Consider the following 17,689-nt stretch of genomic DNA (forward strand, 5'->3'; position numbering starts at 1 on the left):
TAGAGGGACACAACATCAAGATACTATTCAATTCCAGTTTTGAATGTGTTCATTTGGGATTGGGATCTTTAAAAAAATTTCTTGATAGTCATTGTTGATTGTGCCAGTGGAAGCAAATATAGAAGTTACCTGAAACTTAAAGGCCTAAGTCATTAAATTTTATACTTTTGAAGCTTTAGGCTGTAGTTTCATGGTAGGCTGGATTTGCCTGCCAGTTTGGTTGCAAGTGTTGTCGCCATCCCTGTCCCCTGCCCTGACCCCAGCCTGTGGATCAGTTTAGTGATATGGTTCACAGTAATACTCCACAAACACTAGATTTGGCCCAGTTTCGAGCAGCAGATTAGAGCAAGGTCACAGCAATAAGAATCCAGTGGGTTGACCAGGAGTAGTAACTTCTTGAGCTAGCAGTGCTGTCAAAGTCAGAACATTGTCAAACTATGGTTTTACAATTCTTGTGCATTGAAAACTCCAGGTTGCTGGCAAAAAGAAAAAGAAAAGGAGAAAAGAGCACAGAGCCTACTTGTTTTTAAACAGAATGTTTGACAGATGTTCTGCAGACAAAGCAGCTAGTGAAATAGATCCATATTAGTGATTTGTAAGAGATTTAAGTAGAACCAAACTTTTGGGATTATCCAATGATACAATTCCCCGTAGAAGTTTTATGATCTCTCATAATGTTAAGTACTACTATAGGAGAACTCTCAGGAAAACAACAACAAAAAAATAGGTACAGTAAGAAGGATTGGTGCTTCAGGGCAGGCACTTCTTCCATCAATCCAGGATTTTATGGTGATACAACTGCAAGAAACCTCTTTAAGAAGCCCTCCTTGCTTTTGGTCACACAAGACTAAACAGCACTAAGGCAAGACAGAACCATATTCTACTCTTGAATGAAATTTTTTTTTGGAGTAACACAATTTTGTCCAGCTAAATTACCTTGAAATATTAGTTGGGTTCAGTGTTTTTTTCCATTTCCTGATTGTTCCATAATTGCAATGCTAAGAAACCAATGTAAACCTTTTGCATTGTAGTGCAAGATCTGCAAGAGAAATCAAATTAAAACGGCTGCTTTGGGATATTGCCAAGGATCAGAAATTTACTGTAGAGGATGGAGTGATTTCTGTGCAGTTTACATTGTGCACAGTGTGGTTGGACTATTATAGTGCTCTACACTGATCCCTTCCCCTACATACATCAAAGGATAATAAGCAGGCTATGTTTATTTTTTTACTAATACACTACAAGACTTAAGTCAAGGTATAGTTTTCTGCATTGTGCCACGTGTGTTAGGTGCTTTAGAGGTATCTATGAAGGGTTAGATATAAAAGCCATAAATCAAGGCACTATCCACCAAATTTTCCAGTTTGGAGCAATGATTCAGCTGCCTAGATCTGGGAACATAACGCTGTACTGATAAAGACAATGTTGAAATATTCAAGGTTGAGGAAGATAATTAGCCAGAGGGAACTGCTGCAGCACTACAGTAGGAAAAAACATCTGCAGACTACGTTCCACAGAAGACAGCACTCCCTTCTGCCGCCATCCATCAAATTCAAAGAGGAGACATGATCCCTCCTCAGCTAGGAATGCCTGTTTTCATATCAGTGAGGCTATAGCTGTATCCTGCTACGGCCAACACCCTAAGGAGGGAACAGACATTTTTGAGGGTACAGATGATTACAAGAATAAGAGACGTAAAAAGAATAAAAGCAAGATTAAAGGGCTACATGTTCTAGAATGGAAAAGATAGGGCTAGGAAGAACATAAAAAGGCCTTTTAGTAATTAAGAGGAAAGTGATCAATTATTAATGTGAATTGGAGACAGGAGAAGTAACACTAATTAATTTTCAGCAAAGAATAATTGGATGTTATATTACAAAACCTATTGACAAGGATAGTTGAGAACAGGAAGAGACATCTAGGTAATTTGTTCATAGAGCTTAAAAACAGGTTGGAAAAATATACATCTATATATTTTTAAGCTGCCTCAATGAAGGATGTATTAGAGCATGTTCATAAGGCTGAAAGGAACAGAAGCAGCGAGTAAGAAATAGAAATGGTTTAAACCTAGTATGGTTCTGAGGGCAGTGATAAGATAATCAGAAATGCACTGAAAACCCTCAATTAGATCACCTTATCTGCTGCCATTCTTCATTTTTTGCCCATGCAGACACAGCTGTTCCTCCAGGGAGGCAGCAGCAGGAGGGGGCTAAGCACACTCCTTGGAGACCTAGGAGCAGGGGCCTCAGCTCAGGTACAGTGCCAAAAGCTACTGTCACCTTGTGGTATCACATAACAGTCTGAGAGCCTTCTTACACCTTCCTGCTTTAGCTTCAAAGTTCCCATCTGGCCTTCCAGGTTTCCTTTTCAATTTTCCTAGCCAGGTCCCTTGTGCCTAGGATACAGTATGGCCTTAGCTTGGCTTTACAGAAGTAGAACAGATAGGGATTTCTGTAGTAAAAAATCCCTTGCTAGGTATTCACACCAATCAGGTCTTCCTTTGTAGTGACAGTAGCCCAAAACAAGCATGGCCCAAAACCAGCAAGGCCCAAAGCCAGCAAGGCCAACAGAACCACAGTCCTAGACTGTTGTTTCACTGTATTAGCAGGTTGGATGAAGAAGGGCAACATCTTAGTCTCAATCTAAGTAAAGGACTAGTATTAGCCATCTATTTTATTAAAAGACTGACATTTTGAGCAGGCGTAGTCACAGAAATTTTCATTAGGGCCCAGACCTGTAGGTCTGGGATTTAACGTTACAATTTGGCATGATACTCTGGTAGCTGGGAAAGTTCCCCAACTGTTTCCAGCCTGTGCTCCACCCTAGTCACAGACAGTTTAGGGAGGGACTACTCTCCTTCCCATTTGTACACAGGAAATGCAATCAACACGTGTTGGCAGCACTGCTATTTTATTTGCCCTTCTGAATTTCCCCACCTGGTACAGGTCTTTTATTTTACTAATATACTCATTCTTGAAAACTTGGTACTGCAGGTAGTCCAAACAGTTTAAGAGACATTACATATACATCAAGTATTTACTAGTCATATCTCTGCTTGAGGGAACTAAGTGCCACAGGAAGGCCAGATATCAAAACATGCCAAGCAAAAGGGAGCTTTTTCTGAACTAGCACTCAGGAAACTAAGGCTGTCAAAGCCTCCGGTCTTTCAAGAAGAAAGTTAGTTTAATCAGGAGAGATGCTAGGAAAGATGCAGAAGGTATGCCAATGCAGATAACCCCTTCAGCTTCTTTCTTAAGAATCATATTATCCACATAAAGCAACACTAGTACAGCAATTGAGAGCTGTGGTTTACAATGAAGAAATCTTCAGATGGATCAAGTTGCATCCTTGTTGCATCCTCCCCCTCTCTTCTCACAGCTATAGTTTTTAAGGTAAACATCATCCACATCTTTCTTTTTCCTTCCTTGATTGCCTTATCCTTGACAAGTCCAAGATTTACTAGGCACATGCTACAAGTGTTCCCATTACTTTGTGCAGGAAAATATGCATCCTGGATCTTTATCACACACAGGTACTTTCACATAAAGCTGCCTGTACAAATTATCTTCACTCTCACAGCTGACAACTCCCTACCACCAGCTGTGGAAGATACCAGGGAGGGAGAAGTAAGCAATCTTTGGGTTTTGTAACTTAAATGAAACATGCATAGATTACCAGAACTAAAGTCTTGCTTCTTAAGAGTAAGCATCAGAAAGTTTACCTCAAGAGGGAGATGCTGTAAATAGCACACTTAAAGAAGAGATGACATGGCATCACTAGAACTTGTGGCAAGTCAACAGACCAGGATGAGGGACAAGCAAAGAGCAACAAGACCCCATTTGCATGGCCACTCCAGTATGAGTTTGTCTTATATATTTAGAGAGTCTTATTAAACATAACAATGAGATGATGCAGTTGCGCAGAAGCAGGTCACTGAATGATGAAAGAGGAAGAAAACTTAAAAAAAAAAAAAAAGACAAGAATCAAATGATTTAAGAACAGTTACAAAATATAACTATCATTTCATTGCTTTAAAAATCAGTTGCAAAAAGTGTTGTGGCAGGTACAAATAAGGGGTTAAGGAGTCAGAACGTATTTACTTTATTCAGATTGCCAAAAGAAAAAAAAAGTACAAATTAAAAGACATTCATTAGGGCTAAAAGAGGTCTTGTTTTAGTTGTATTTCCTCTCCAGTTATTTTGTAGAGGAAATCTGAACTTTGCGACTTGAAAGATGAAACATAGTTATTGGTATTCAAAATCAAAAGAATGAAGACAATAGTTCAGGGAAACCATTAATGCAGACAAATGGTTCTTAAGCCCCTGTCAAATACTGTATCTTCAAAATTCTTTTAATACTATTTTGGACAACAGCATAACCAATACTGGAATATTCACCAAAATAAAAATATAACTTATGTTAAAATCCTAGGACTTATACAGTTAGTTTTCTAGAATAACCTAATATTATGAAATAAAAGTTATTTTCCAATTAACAAAAAGGGAAACTTATTTGATGAAAAATATCTCCATGGTTTTGACACTTCCTCCTAAACAAACAAACAAAAAAATGGTTTCACTGTATAAGGTGCATTTATTGCTGTTCTACATTAAATTTGAGGGAAAACCACATTATTTAACAAGCTAGTTAATCATAGAGAACAACTCAAAATCCAGTCTCACTCTGATATCACAAGTTATTTATTTGAACTACGTGACAAAATAATTATTCCCAATATTGCTTGAAGTTTTAGTGCAAACAATTTTGTCTCAGAAGACATTGACAATAATAGTATTTTTGAGTGGCACTGTTTTCAATTCATACTGTGATTCCTGAAAAATCCTTTGTTTCTTTCATCCTCTGGTACTTGGTGAAAGTTTTTGGACATTTTACCAAAACCATGTAAACAAAGCTCCAACAGATTACACCCAATTCTGTGTCAGTTCTTACTCAGTGAGTACCAACACTGTCAATTACACCATGCTAATTTAGTTTCAGCAAAAATTCACGCTGGCCCTACCGTAACAAACAGAAATTTCCATAGAAAGGATTCTATTTTCTGATAGCTCTGATACAAGCTAAAGAATAAGGCCACTTCAACTTGGTCCATTTTTTTCCATTAAAGAAAATGAAGATAACATCAGTCAAGTTTGAATGTCATACAATACATAACCTAAGATATAATGCTTTCTCCAGCATCTCACTGTAAGTACAAACTACCTCAGTTCATATCAGATGTAACACAGGTGGTGAAAATGCATAATTGCATACCCTGAATCAACTCTTACTAGAAGATAGCCTGCTTTCTAATATGCTCTTTGCAATGGGAAATTTATTCCTCATACTAGAATTAAAACAGGAAGGCATTCCATTATGCACGTTTGTTATGTGACTAGCCAGTATTGCTGACCAGCAGTAGGTAGAATAATGGTTAGGCAGCAGTACAAAAACTGTACAAGATAGCCATAGCACTGTTGCTTAACATGCCAAGTCTCTTCTATAAAGTAAACACTATTTCCAAGTTAAATACAAATCCTTCCAACCTGTTTTTAAATATCATGTACACTATTTATATATTTACTTTTGTTCTTCCCCTAAGAAAAATAATTTATATTGTGCTTCTCATGGCAGATCTGTATTTTCTGTATCATGTATTCTTCCTTTATTGATTACTAGGTTTTGGTGGGGGACTGCAAAATAAATTTCTGGAGCACCTGCTATTAGAATAACCAAACAGCTTTAATAAAAAGTGATGCTGCCATTTAAAGAGGCAGAGGATAAAAAAAATTAAAGCTCTTTATTAACTTATCACTAAAATCTACATATTCCACAAAGGTTACATACTCACAGCAACATTACGCTGTTAGAGAATAGTACATCTGTCAGGATCTATTTGTTTATCATTGGCATATGGAATTTATTAGCCAGTTGATCTAAGAGATATTATTTACTTTAGGCAAACTAAAAGCTGTGCTTTTAGGAAATCTGCTTAGAAATGATTTGATGTTTCTTTTTTTTTTTGGACATATTTACAAAAAGGATTGCTATGTGTGTTAGCAATAAATAATCGCAATATTCAAAATGTCAGTGCTCATGCACACACCGACAAGATGGTTGCATGCTTTAAAAATATTATTTACAGTACAGTTTCCTTCATAGCCCTCTCCCTATTAATAGCAGAAAGTGCATTTTCTTCCATGTTCTTTCCTTTTGTTTTGTTTTAGTCTTGCTTCTGAGGGATGCAGCCTTCCATCTCAACAACTTCTGGCCAGCCTTCATATTTGTTTGTGTCCTTGTTGTTCTTTATATGCTATAAATAGAAAACATTAATCTACCATTCATATAAAGTCATTTATCCTGTTGCTTTTGCACAAGCTGCTTTAAAAGACATCTCTATTAATCCATGGCCATAATCCATCCAAGTTAAAAGATGACATCAGTATTAATATCTTGTGCTTTGTAAATATCAAATACAACTATCCCTCAGCATTCACCAATTAATGTAGCTTGTTCAGACAAGCGTATGCTAAAAAACAGGTAAGCCATAATATGGAAAACATTTTTAAAAGATGTTATGGACCTTTACTTAGAAAAAGAAACAAGAAAAAGACTAGCTGTATTTAGAACATAAACCACTAGAAAAAAAAAGAATGATAAATTTAGGTTTACAAGGCACTGAAATGAACAGTCAGTTTTTAAGAACATTAAATAATATTGAATTTTCATCTTTTTTGAAAATTAGGGGTTTAGTGTGTCTAAAATCTGAACTTCAGGCAACCATTTTTGAATTCTTAGTTAAATTGGATTTGTTAAAAAGATAAATAATCTAGTTATATGAATAGATCTTAGTATCTCATTAACATTTCTCTAATCTGGGAATCACTAAAGGATCTTTTTGCATATTTAAAAGGAAGAGACTAATCAAGGAATTCTTTTGAAAAATAACACCACTAATAATGTGTGCCACTACTGCAATGGATACCTGTTTTGAACAAACTCATGGTATTTAAAAACAGGCTATGATTTTAATATAATGTAAGCTGTTGAACTCCAATAAACTATAGCATCACAGACCTGTTCAAATGGACTTTTAGTCTTAATTCCTTTTCCACCACAGAAGACCCAGTTGTCTCTGAAGCCAAGGTTAGTAATGGACGTGCTTCCCAATTCAGCAATCAGTTTCCGTGCTTCCTCATTAAGCCTTGAGCAAAACAGAGAGTTAAATACATAAATAAAACGTACATTCTTAGAGCTTTCATTGTTCAATGCACCATTCAACTTTAGTCTGATTAAATACAGTTTAAGTCAGTCAATATTGGGCAAGATCTATCTTTCGAAATCAGGTAAGTCACCTGATCTAAACGATCTCTGCCCTTTAACATTATAATCTCAATCAACTAGCACACAAACCTATCAGCACACCAACAAAAGCCACAGATCATATCCTGTGAGAACTTATGCATACAACCTGAGTCATTTTAACAATTCTCCAGGCAACATTAAAAAAATAAAATAATAAAAAAACTAAATAAAAATCAACCTTTAAAGTAAACACTGTTTGCAGACGTAAGCTGAAGCCTAGATAAAATAAAAGCTCTTTCAGGTTAAAAGAATGACCTAAATACGCTAAAAAGGTTCTAGCTTGCTCAGGTCAATTAACCTATGGGTCAGAATGCTGTCCCACAGCAGTTTGGTGCCTGTAAGTCCAAATAAGATAATTTTAGTATGGAAGAAAAAGTTATTCTGTAGAATGATAAGTTATCATTCCAAAACCTCCAGTTGCTGTTCTTTATTTCTTTCTGCCAGCTACTATTTTTGCTCAATTACTAAACAATACACACAACTTCTGACTGTTACTACTTAATGAGATACAGTTGTACAAGTCACTCTAACCAAAATGACAAAAATGATCACATTATTTTTAGTCCTTTGGGGGTTATTTGCACCCTCCACTCCCACAAATTTCCAGAGCTTTAGGACATTATATATGTAGAACAGCTTATATCTTTTAAAAAAACTCAAAATAAAAATATTTTTCTTTTAAACACCCTGGGTCTTCACAATTGTAATTGTTTTCAAGCACTGGCCATTTATGATTTTATTACCACCATCAAAGATGAGGGTTAAGGCTTTACTGCTCATTTTCACCAATGAGCAGTAGTATCTGGCTGCCAGCATGGATGGGCCAAACTCACCTTACTGTTGAGCTTGTATCATAGAAAGCTTTCAAAACTATCACACAACCTTTCAAAAACATTAGCTAAGACATGATTATTGAAACAAACTAATTGTACTTATTTAAAATATCAAAAGAATAAAAGCAGAGAGGCAAGAAAAACTAACAAAAGAAGTGGACACAATATTAGTTCAGAGATCGAGCCTTAGGGATAAAAAACACCAGCTTTTAAATTGCTTTCTTCTCCCAAAAGAAGTGAGCATACAGCCACTTTTAACCATTTATTGCAAATACTGCATATTGCAAATTAGGATCTTGTCATAGGAAAGCTAGTCCTATATCAGTCTGCTACTGGGAAAAAAAAAATGCAGACAGGATGAGGATGACAAAAAAACAAAAGGTATAAAAAATAAAGAGCATCTGAAAAAAAAAATCAAGATAATGGAGGAAAAGAAAAAAAATCTTACACTTTTCAACTATGAGAAGAAATCCTTTTGACAAGAGGACTTAAGTGAAGGGTAGATAACAATACAAATTTCTGCAACATATTTTAATTTCTATTAAGCATGACCAAAAGGCAGGCTGAAAGATAATGCTTACAGAACTAGAGGTTCTTAGGCTTATGTCTACATTAATAAATTAAACAGGTTCAGTCTGGAATGGTTCTGAACACTGAGGCCAACAAGTATGAGGCAGACCATACACACGCTAGTAAACTCAGATTTCAGAACAGGAAGGCTACAGGCAAGGCCTAATGGGAACAGTCTCTGGACTGTTCTAACTACCAAACTCTCCTCTGGAGCTTTTTGAGGAAGGTGCTAGATGGAACAGAGCAAATTCACATTAGGTCACATTCTAACAGTTGTGTTTTATTTCTGGGCACATCTGAATTTACTAGCATAGACAGAATGAACTACCAGGTATAGTAAAAATATACCCTTCATAGTATATATTTAAAAAAAAAGTGGGGCCAAATTCTATGAGAATGGCTACAAACCTACAGGGTCTTTGAAGCCAAGTAGAATAAGGTATGAATTAGAAAATAAATACAATACACCACATCCAAATATATTCTTAGTAGCTATCAGTAAACAATCTCCTGGACTGACCATTTGCCCTACCACTGTCTTCTTGTTTGCATCAATAGCTTTTCTTAGAGGGGTGTATTAAAAAATAAATAAATAAATAAATAAAAAACCCCACCTATGTTTACTGATATAGCAATTGCAAATTAATAATCTATTAATCTCTAGTCTATTTAGATGTTCAAATAGCAGGAGAGACATTTCAGCTAATACATCTAATTTAATAAGTAATTTATTGTTTCTTTGTCCTGAGGGATCACAAAAATATACACCTAACATTCCTCTAAGTACATGCAGAACCCATTACACCTGGTTAGTTTTGGTTTGCTCCTCTTGTTTTCTCCAAACCACAAAAGCATTATAAAATTAATCAACAGAAAGCATAGTTTCAGATCCATCTTACTGGAAAAGCAAAACTTTATCGAAAGTGATTGTTAAAGAACCCTGTTTTTCAGTACAAAACAGCATTTAAAAGTTCAAGCAATATTTACTGTATAAATCAATGACGTACTTGGTGGCACCATCATCATATGTTCCCATTAACACTATGGTTCCATCCTGGATGGACTTCAGGAATTCAATAAATGGTGCCACATCTGAAAAGAGAGAACAAAGAATTGTTTAATAATGAGCAACCATGCCATATTCAGACATCCGCAATGTCTATTAAATATTATTTTAAGGAATGTCTCTAAATTAATAAGTATAAATTTATAAAAAGATCCTAAGTGAGAAAAAGACAACATGCTCCAGAGAAAGAACACTTACATTTTGTAGAAAGAGTTTCATGTATATTGTGTAATGACATAACAATCACTTCTTTTTATTTTGAATTAAATGATGGTAATAATTTGAAGCTACTGGTGCTTGGAATGGAAAAATACTCCCATTACCAAATTAGTGCAGTGAAAGAAGAGCTACCAAAATTAAATAATGCAGTAATGTGCTCATCTATAAAGTGGATTTATGAACACCAAAACCCTCCCTTACTATTATAGTTTATGTGCTGTTTTGGCACAGGCAGATACAACTACAAGGGGGATAACTACTCAGGAGAACAAGCGTGTTTATGCTCTTGCACACAGATCAGTCCCTTCTCCCCATAAACTGTTTCTTTTTAGTTGTACTCTCCTCACAGTCCAAAGCAGAGGTAAAGCACTCCCATAACTAACAGCTTCAGCCACCACAGAAAATGCAGCCTATGCAAAGAGGGGGAAAAGACAGACAAACAGACCGACAGAAACAAAAAAGGTATTTTAGTTGTTCTCTCCAACATATTAAGTTAACCACACCTACCTCCTCCCCACATGTCAAAGAATTTGGTGTCTATTGGTTCGCCTGTTTTACCTGGAGAAAAATAAATATTTGGTGTCACAGAATAGCCAAAAATTATTTTTACCAATAACATGCCCAACTCCCTTTTAATGACACTTTTGAAAACTTTCAGAGATATAAATCATCAATTACTATGTTAACTTTTATGAAGATTGCTCCTTTCACGAACCACTGGGTGTTGTAAAGGTGCAGGAAGAGACAAGAGAAAAGAGAAGATGCAAACTTCTGATTTTACTTCAAGTAGAATATAAAAAAAAGCCAAAACTGAGCCAAAAAAGCCAAATATGGAAAGTCCACTTCACATATCTACTTTTTATTTAAGTTATTTTTGCAAAAGGTAGAGAGAGCACAGCTTTAGGTTAGCTTCAGTACCACACAGAAAGGAAGATCAAAATTACATGGCATGTTTTGCTGCCGACTGGAAACTCTTAGTTGATTTAATTTAAACTTTGAGAACAAGTGGAAAAGAAAATAGATAATTCAACATGTCATTAGTATTTTATTTTGTTCCTATACTGTCTACAATGCTAGTTTTTGATGGAATTTAGGGTTTTGTTTTTAATACATACATTCATTTGGAAGACAAACAGGAAGAGTAGCAGCTATCTAATATGAAGGTAGAAAATTTGGGTTTGAACAGACTGAGGCAATTTATGAGGGCAAAATAGGATTAGATAAGTATTGTTCAAGTCATGCTTTAGATGATGTAAACCTGAGTACGATCCAAAAATAACATAAATTTATATTCCAGTGGAATGACAAGTGCAATCTCAATGCTACAGAGCAATTGCTTCCTAACACATTAAGGACAAACCTGCTAGTACAGACATTACACATCAACTTTCAAGCTGACGTACTGGTAAATTTGTTTATTTTTAATGAAAGTTCAGAATTGTGAACACAATTACATAACCATAGACCTATTTAGGGCCTAGATCTGTAGATATGGACTAACAGAATATACTGATCTCTAGCTGGGGAATAACGAGCTAGAATTTCCATGTAGTTAAAAATTTTATCTGTTATTAAGTTTCACTGAAAACAGTGTCAGAGAAGAATTTAGTCTACAGAATTTTGTTAGTGGTGACAATGTACAAGGTCAAAAGCAGCAGCATGCATCTGTGGTCATTTTCCATTTTATATGTGCATCAGAAGAAAAAAAATCTGATGTATCACCAAAACAAAGTCATCACAGCACTCCACGTTACTGTTTTTACCACAAATTTTTAGAAAAAGAAGAAGAAAAAAAAAATACTGAGTTTTCCCACTTTCTAACTCTATACTAAGAAAAAAGTTTAAGCACTAAGATCTGTTATCAGTCTCAGTATAAATCTCCTGAATATCTCCTTTTCTGCTTACCTTTCATCGTACCTTACATGGCTTAAAAAGAATTTCAGGAACGATTTGAAAATGAAGACAGACTGATCATTTAAAATATCACTTACCATTGACCAAGGCCACATTTATTCCTCTGCCAACATTGTTTTTAACCCCACTCATTAAACTGAAACAAAATAAACACAGAGTTTTATTTGTAAAAGGACAATCTTCTGATACGAAATATTTCATTCTATATCTTGATTTTTAAATAGGAACAATCAAATTGTAAGACATACATATCTGAAAGAGCACACGTACATGATTACTTAAATGAAACAAAATCTCCTAGAACTAAGCTAGGTGCCCTCATGGGACCACTGAATTGAGAACAGTAGATCAAGTATCCCCAGGTGTATCCATTTCATTTGATCATTTAATCACCTTATAACACAGCTTTAAGTAGACTCTTATATTTTATACAGTTGGAATGTTCATCATCTTTTATGTTTTCATAAGTTATTAGAATTAAGTTCTTTTTTATAAATAGAAAAAAATATCAGGTAGAAGAAAGATTTTAATAATTTCAACCAACATTTCAGCTCCATAAAACTGTTACGACTTACCATTAGCATACTTTATTTCAGAAGTATGCATATATGAAAAATGCCACTAAAAATAAAGTGCTATTAATGTATTTAAGAAAATTCTTCTCAGTTAAAGAGCCTGAAACATACATAATATTTTTTGAAGGGGCCTAGCCCAGTCATGTAACCAAGACTTACTCTTTTTTCATAAGCACATGAAGAACTAAAATGTGTTAGTAAGTTTAAAAGGTAACCTAAACAAAGTATTTAACGTGAATACTGCAGCATCATGCTTATATAGGAAAAAGTCAAAGCAGACAGCTACTTTCACCTATCACAGGAAACTAAATCCAAGGAAAATAGTTAATACACTGATGGGATCTAAACCAAAGTTGAATGTAATCCTGAAGTACAGTTATGCATCCCAACAAAACTGCTGTAATCTAGAACAGCGATTACTTGACCAAACTCAGAGTGGGAAAGAGCTAACGGGAATGTCAGGCTTGTTTGGGTGCAGTGCTGCCCTGGACCGAGGTGGGTGTACCATTCTGCTGAGAAGAGGTTTGAAAACCCCCTCAACCCTTTTTACTGGCACTGTATGAAGCACTGTACTGTATGAAAATCTGTTCTGCCTCCACAACACAGGCCTCAAATATCCCTGCCATTAATGCTTCGAAGCCAGGCATTAAAGGGTTGACATAAACAAGGAGTAATGGGAGTAAGGGTTGAAACTATTAAGATAATGAAGAAATCCAGCTCAGATTCAAGAAAGCACGTCAGCACATAGGCGCAAGTCTCAATTTCAAAACACACTGTAGCAGATGCTTTAACCAGCATCTAACTCTGACCAGCATTGCTGTACCTTCCCTAGCTCACTCTAGGGAAAGGCTGCAGATGTGTACACTGTTACGTTTAAAGCTTTATACAGGTCATTTCTGCAGTGATCACATGATTTTCATTCAGATTCAGTCGGATCATTCTTTCTTCAGGAGCTATGTTTTGGAAGGACTGCAGCATCAACTTTCCCATGGTAACTCATTAGCGATGGGCTAGAAACAAGAAGCAGTCTATCACGGAAGTGAGACAAAATCCTCCTCCCTCTGACGTCCCTCTTTTGCACCTAGGATGAGGATATGAGCCAAAATTTGCATGAATGGAAAATTCAGTAGACGTTCTTTCAGGAGCTGAATCAGTACTAGCTTGTACTAGTACAGAGAGGGCATGAAAGACTATCAGTTGATGGTATTTTTTGGTACAATAACTTAGGTTTTAAATAAGTAGCAGAGATGAAAGATTCCATATTCTTCTGTTAGTCTTCCAAGTTATACCATCTGCCAAAAATCCTGAATAAAAATAAAACCCTAACTCAATAACTCTTGAAACAGAAGACTGGCAATTTTCTGCTAAACTGCAAAATTCATTTCTGGTTAATAGGGGATTCCAGAAGTATTTTAGCCACTGGAGGAGCTCCATATTTTTCTATTAATGCAACAGAAACACATGGCAAATAAAGACTGAAAACATAAATGAAAAAAAGCTGTGAAGTTCTAAGTGCATTCCTTAGCTCATAAAATTTAGTGGACATTTAATTTACCAAGAATAAGAACTTTCCTTCATTTTAACTACAAAATTCTCTGTAGATAGATGCAAGTCAAAATAGGATGTAGTACTGTGGTAATTATACACATAAACACACAAAAAAGGTTAGAATTTTATGCAGAAGATATTTCAGATTTCTCCATTAAGATCAATTCCTAATCTTTTCTATACTGTAAACTTCTATTGCTCTGTTATTACCAGAAGAGAAGTATTTACAAAAACCAAAGCAAAACTATGCATTTTACTTTTCAGCAATAATCTCTGCTTCCCTTTATTAGGAGCTTTAGTTTCTGATTTAAAAACTGATTTCAGATAATAAAAAAATAACTGCAATACCAATACAAAAAAAGTATTAGTTATTAAGGAATGTGGTGAAAGATTCTACAGTAAGGTTACTGCAGCATAAACCTGGCAATGGCTAATAAAACAAAAACTGCATTGAAAAATCACTTGTAAAGAAGTATGACAATATTGTCCCTTCTTCCAAATCCATCAAGTAGCATCAGTGAGTTTTAATATTTTGAGGATGATTACAGTATTTTTTCCCCTCTATTTTGGATTATGCCCTTCCAAGACAGAAGAACAAAGTCTAACTAAACCAATCTACAGCAAAATTCCAATTTCACTCCAAAACATCTAAACAATTAAAAATAATTAAGAAATTAAGTATCTCCTGAATTACATGCACTCTTGTAAACCAAATATCATCCTTATGTTTAATACAGAGCAAAAACTTAAGTTATATCTATTAGTGACAAATTATAAAAACTTGTTTCTGCTTCCTTGTCTTGTGATTACAAAGAACACAAAGTAACTTTCTGATTATGTCAGGGTTGCTGAATTTTATATTTTGCAGGGGCAAGACCATGAAACATTATTATAAAAAGACAATCCCCTCCCCCAAAGAAAAACACAAAAAAACCCACAGAACAATCTGAAGCACCAGCTAGCAAAGAACAGGCTAGAGAAGTGCTAACAGGCAGTTTTAAAAAGAAAATTATCAGGATGCAGAGATATTGCTACTGTGCTAATTGAGTTTTTCAAGAATCAGGTTATGGATATTTTTTAATATTAAGGACTTGAATGTCAACACATCCAGTGTGTTGGTTAAGCTATATAAACAGAAGTATTGTGCAGAGAAAGGCTAAATTACCATAGAAAATAAACTGGAATTGACTTCAAGAGCAAAAGAAAACAGCATGAATTTTGTGTCTAGTAACACAGATTACAGCAACATGTACTTGGGGTTTACAAGCCTTCATAAACTCAGACAAAGCTTAGAACTTCGCTGGATCACAACAACAACTGAAGAGCCAAAGGACTACTATATTTTAGGTGGGCACAAACTACTAATGCAGAATGGTCATGGAATAGACAAGTGTGATGCTACAATGCATCAGATCAATTATTCCAATTATTTCTAACAAAAATAGCAAACTATTTGTGACGTTAGTGCCCAGTAAATGGGGTACAAGCAGTATGATGTACAATTCTAGCTAAAAGAGAAATATTCAAATGGATGGCTAGGGGAGTAGAAAGCGTATCAGATGGAAAAAAAAAGAGGAGTAGGTCTACATAGATAGGTAGAGACAGATTGGCATTCATTTTTCTTGAGCTTCACAATAGTCATATAGGATATTGATGTTGACAGTCAACACAGGAGAAGCAAACACAAGGAAGGCAAAGGAACTACTTAGCCCAAATGCTACTAGTGGGCAGAATAACAAAATGCATATGGCTCACAAAAACTTCAAAACTGGGCGATGGTTCTGTCATGCAAGAGCTGCACAGTTCTGGGAGAACCTCCCAGCCACCCATGCCTGTGTGGGTGCAAGAGGACTGGGGAAAATACCTGCTGTCTGGCTGGAATTCCTTATGCTTCCAGGGAGCTATCCGACAGCACTGCCATAAAAAAGGACTGGTAACAATAACCCCTTGCAGTCCCCAGTTCCCAGCTGGGGTAAGGCCTGAAAATGTAGAGTAACAGTTTGTAGAAACGACCTTGTAACATAGAAAGCAGACGCATAGGCAGTGTGGTATTTTTCAAAGATGAAAACTTTCACCACACAAGAATGGGAAGGGAGAGTCATTTTAGAAGCTTTTTGGAATGTTTCTTCTTTAAACGGAAGGAACACAGCCAAACATGTTCTCTCTCACAAGTCTGGGCTACTCACTCATTATTTGACCTTCACTGATCAAATATAATATACATGAGATGCAAAAAGCTGATAACAGTATCTTCTTTAATCAGTACTTCTACTTCAGTTAGTATTCCTGCATTGTTCAGGACTGTGTGGCAGAAAACTAGAAAAATAGCTCAGAATTACAAATAACACAATACCAGTAAAATAAGGAACTTTTCATTTTTAACTATTTCTGGAACAATGGAGGGAATGATTAATTTCTGGGCCTACTTAGAATAACGTCTGCTGAGCTATCTTGCTTTAAGCTTTATTAGGCACCAGCAGAGGGCACCGGACTAGGATTCAGGAGACTTTTGGTTCAGACGGCACTGACCAGCTCACACGTCCGACTGTTCCAGTTCTGCAAAGTATAGTGTAGAATGAAGATACTGAAATTTACCTCTTCACAGAAATCTGAGCAATCTAGTGTTAAAAAGATAGATACTTATTATTATCTATATCTGTGAAGAGTATTATGTAACATTCCACTAAACCAACTGTCAGTCAAGTTAATACTTTGAATGGAGGTACTCATACTAACCTCTTTATCAGACACACAAAACTTCCACACAGTTTTAGATGTCTACTTCACTTAAAACATTACAGCTATTTTTCTTAACTGCAAGCCATTACATTTTTAAAGAAGCACCAAAAACAGAGAGGGGGGAAAAAAAAAAAAAGATTTTACTCTGGTTAGGCAAACCAAAGTAACACAAGAAGAAAAGAAATCAAATTCACTTTTGTTCCCCTCTGATAATGCTATGTATGCATATAAATTCAGGGACCGAAGTGGCTTAGCACTTTTTATTAGTATTTAATAATAATACTTTTGACTAAACAGTGACAAAAATCACCCAAATTGTACTTCTCTACGTAAATCAGGCCAAGAAACTCTGGTGAACAGTTTATTTGAACAATAAAAAGAGCTACCACCCAGGAAATAATATCTCGTAACTCTGAAAGAATATATTTCACACACTCCAGTAGTCTGTGTGCTTAACTACTGGGTGCAATGCTGCAAATTGCTCACAGGAGGGCAGCAGTTTCTCAGTTTTAGAATTCCAAAAATTTACAACCAACAAATTATATGAACTTTTAAAATACCAGTCAAATGCATTATGAACAAAGCAGGAGATCATATAATATTAACCCAATTTTCTGGTGCATGTTTAAACAAACATTTAAAAGTCCTCCTAGAAGGCAATAGCAGAGATTTTTGACAAAGGAAACTGAACTTAAGATGCCATTAGCTGTACACTAGTATTAAAAGAAAGGAAGATTTCTTGCCAGCAACCACTTTCTTTTCCTCACTTTCTTCGGTAAAATAGTAGAGGATTTTTTTGACAAGAACAATTTCCTCTTCTTAGTTGACCAGTAGGTAGGGCACTAATAAAATCACAGCCCTGA

The 17,689-nt window shown here is 35.6% G+C and overlaps 1 protein-coding gene across 2 annotated transcripts in view; it reads right to left on the reverse strand.

Annotated features, from left to right (window-relative positions):
* Positions 1-4,085: 4,085 nt before the first annotated feature.
* FAM3C (FAM3 metabolism regulating signaling molecule C) overlaps positions 4,086-17,689 on the reverse strand; it is a 32,682-nt gene continuing 19,078 nt past the window's right edge. For both annotated transcript variants that reach the window (XM_067315364.1, XM_013956492.2), the window contains exons 6-10: positions 12,042-12,100; positions 10,558-10,608; positions 9,773-9,857; positions 7,075-7,201; positions 4,086-6,310 (exon numbers count right to left, since the gene is read on the reverse strand). In XM_067315364.1, coding sequence (XP_067171465.1) covers positions 6,221-6,310; positions 7,075-7,201; positions 9,773-9,857; positions 10,558-10,608; positions 12,042-12,100 — 412 coding nt within the window. In that variant the 3' untranslated portion in view covers positions 4,086-6,220. The remainder of the gene's footprint in view (positions 6,311-7,074; positions 7,202-9,772; positions 9,858-10,557; positions 10,609-12,041; positions 12,101-17,689) is intronic.

This window comes from Apteryx mantelli, chromosome 1 (assembly GCF_036417845.1).
Source record: "Apteryx mantelli isolate bAptMan1 chromosome 1, bAptMan1.hap1, whole genome shotgun sequence".
Lineage (NCBI taxonomy): Eukaryota > Metazoa > Chordata > Aves > Apterygiformes > Apterygidae > Apteryx > Apteryx mantelli.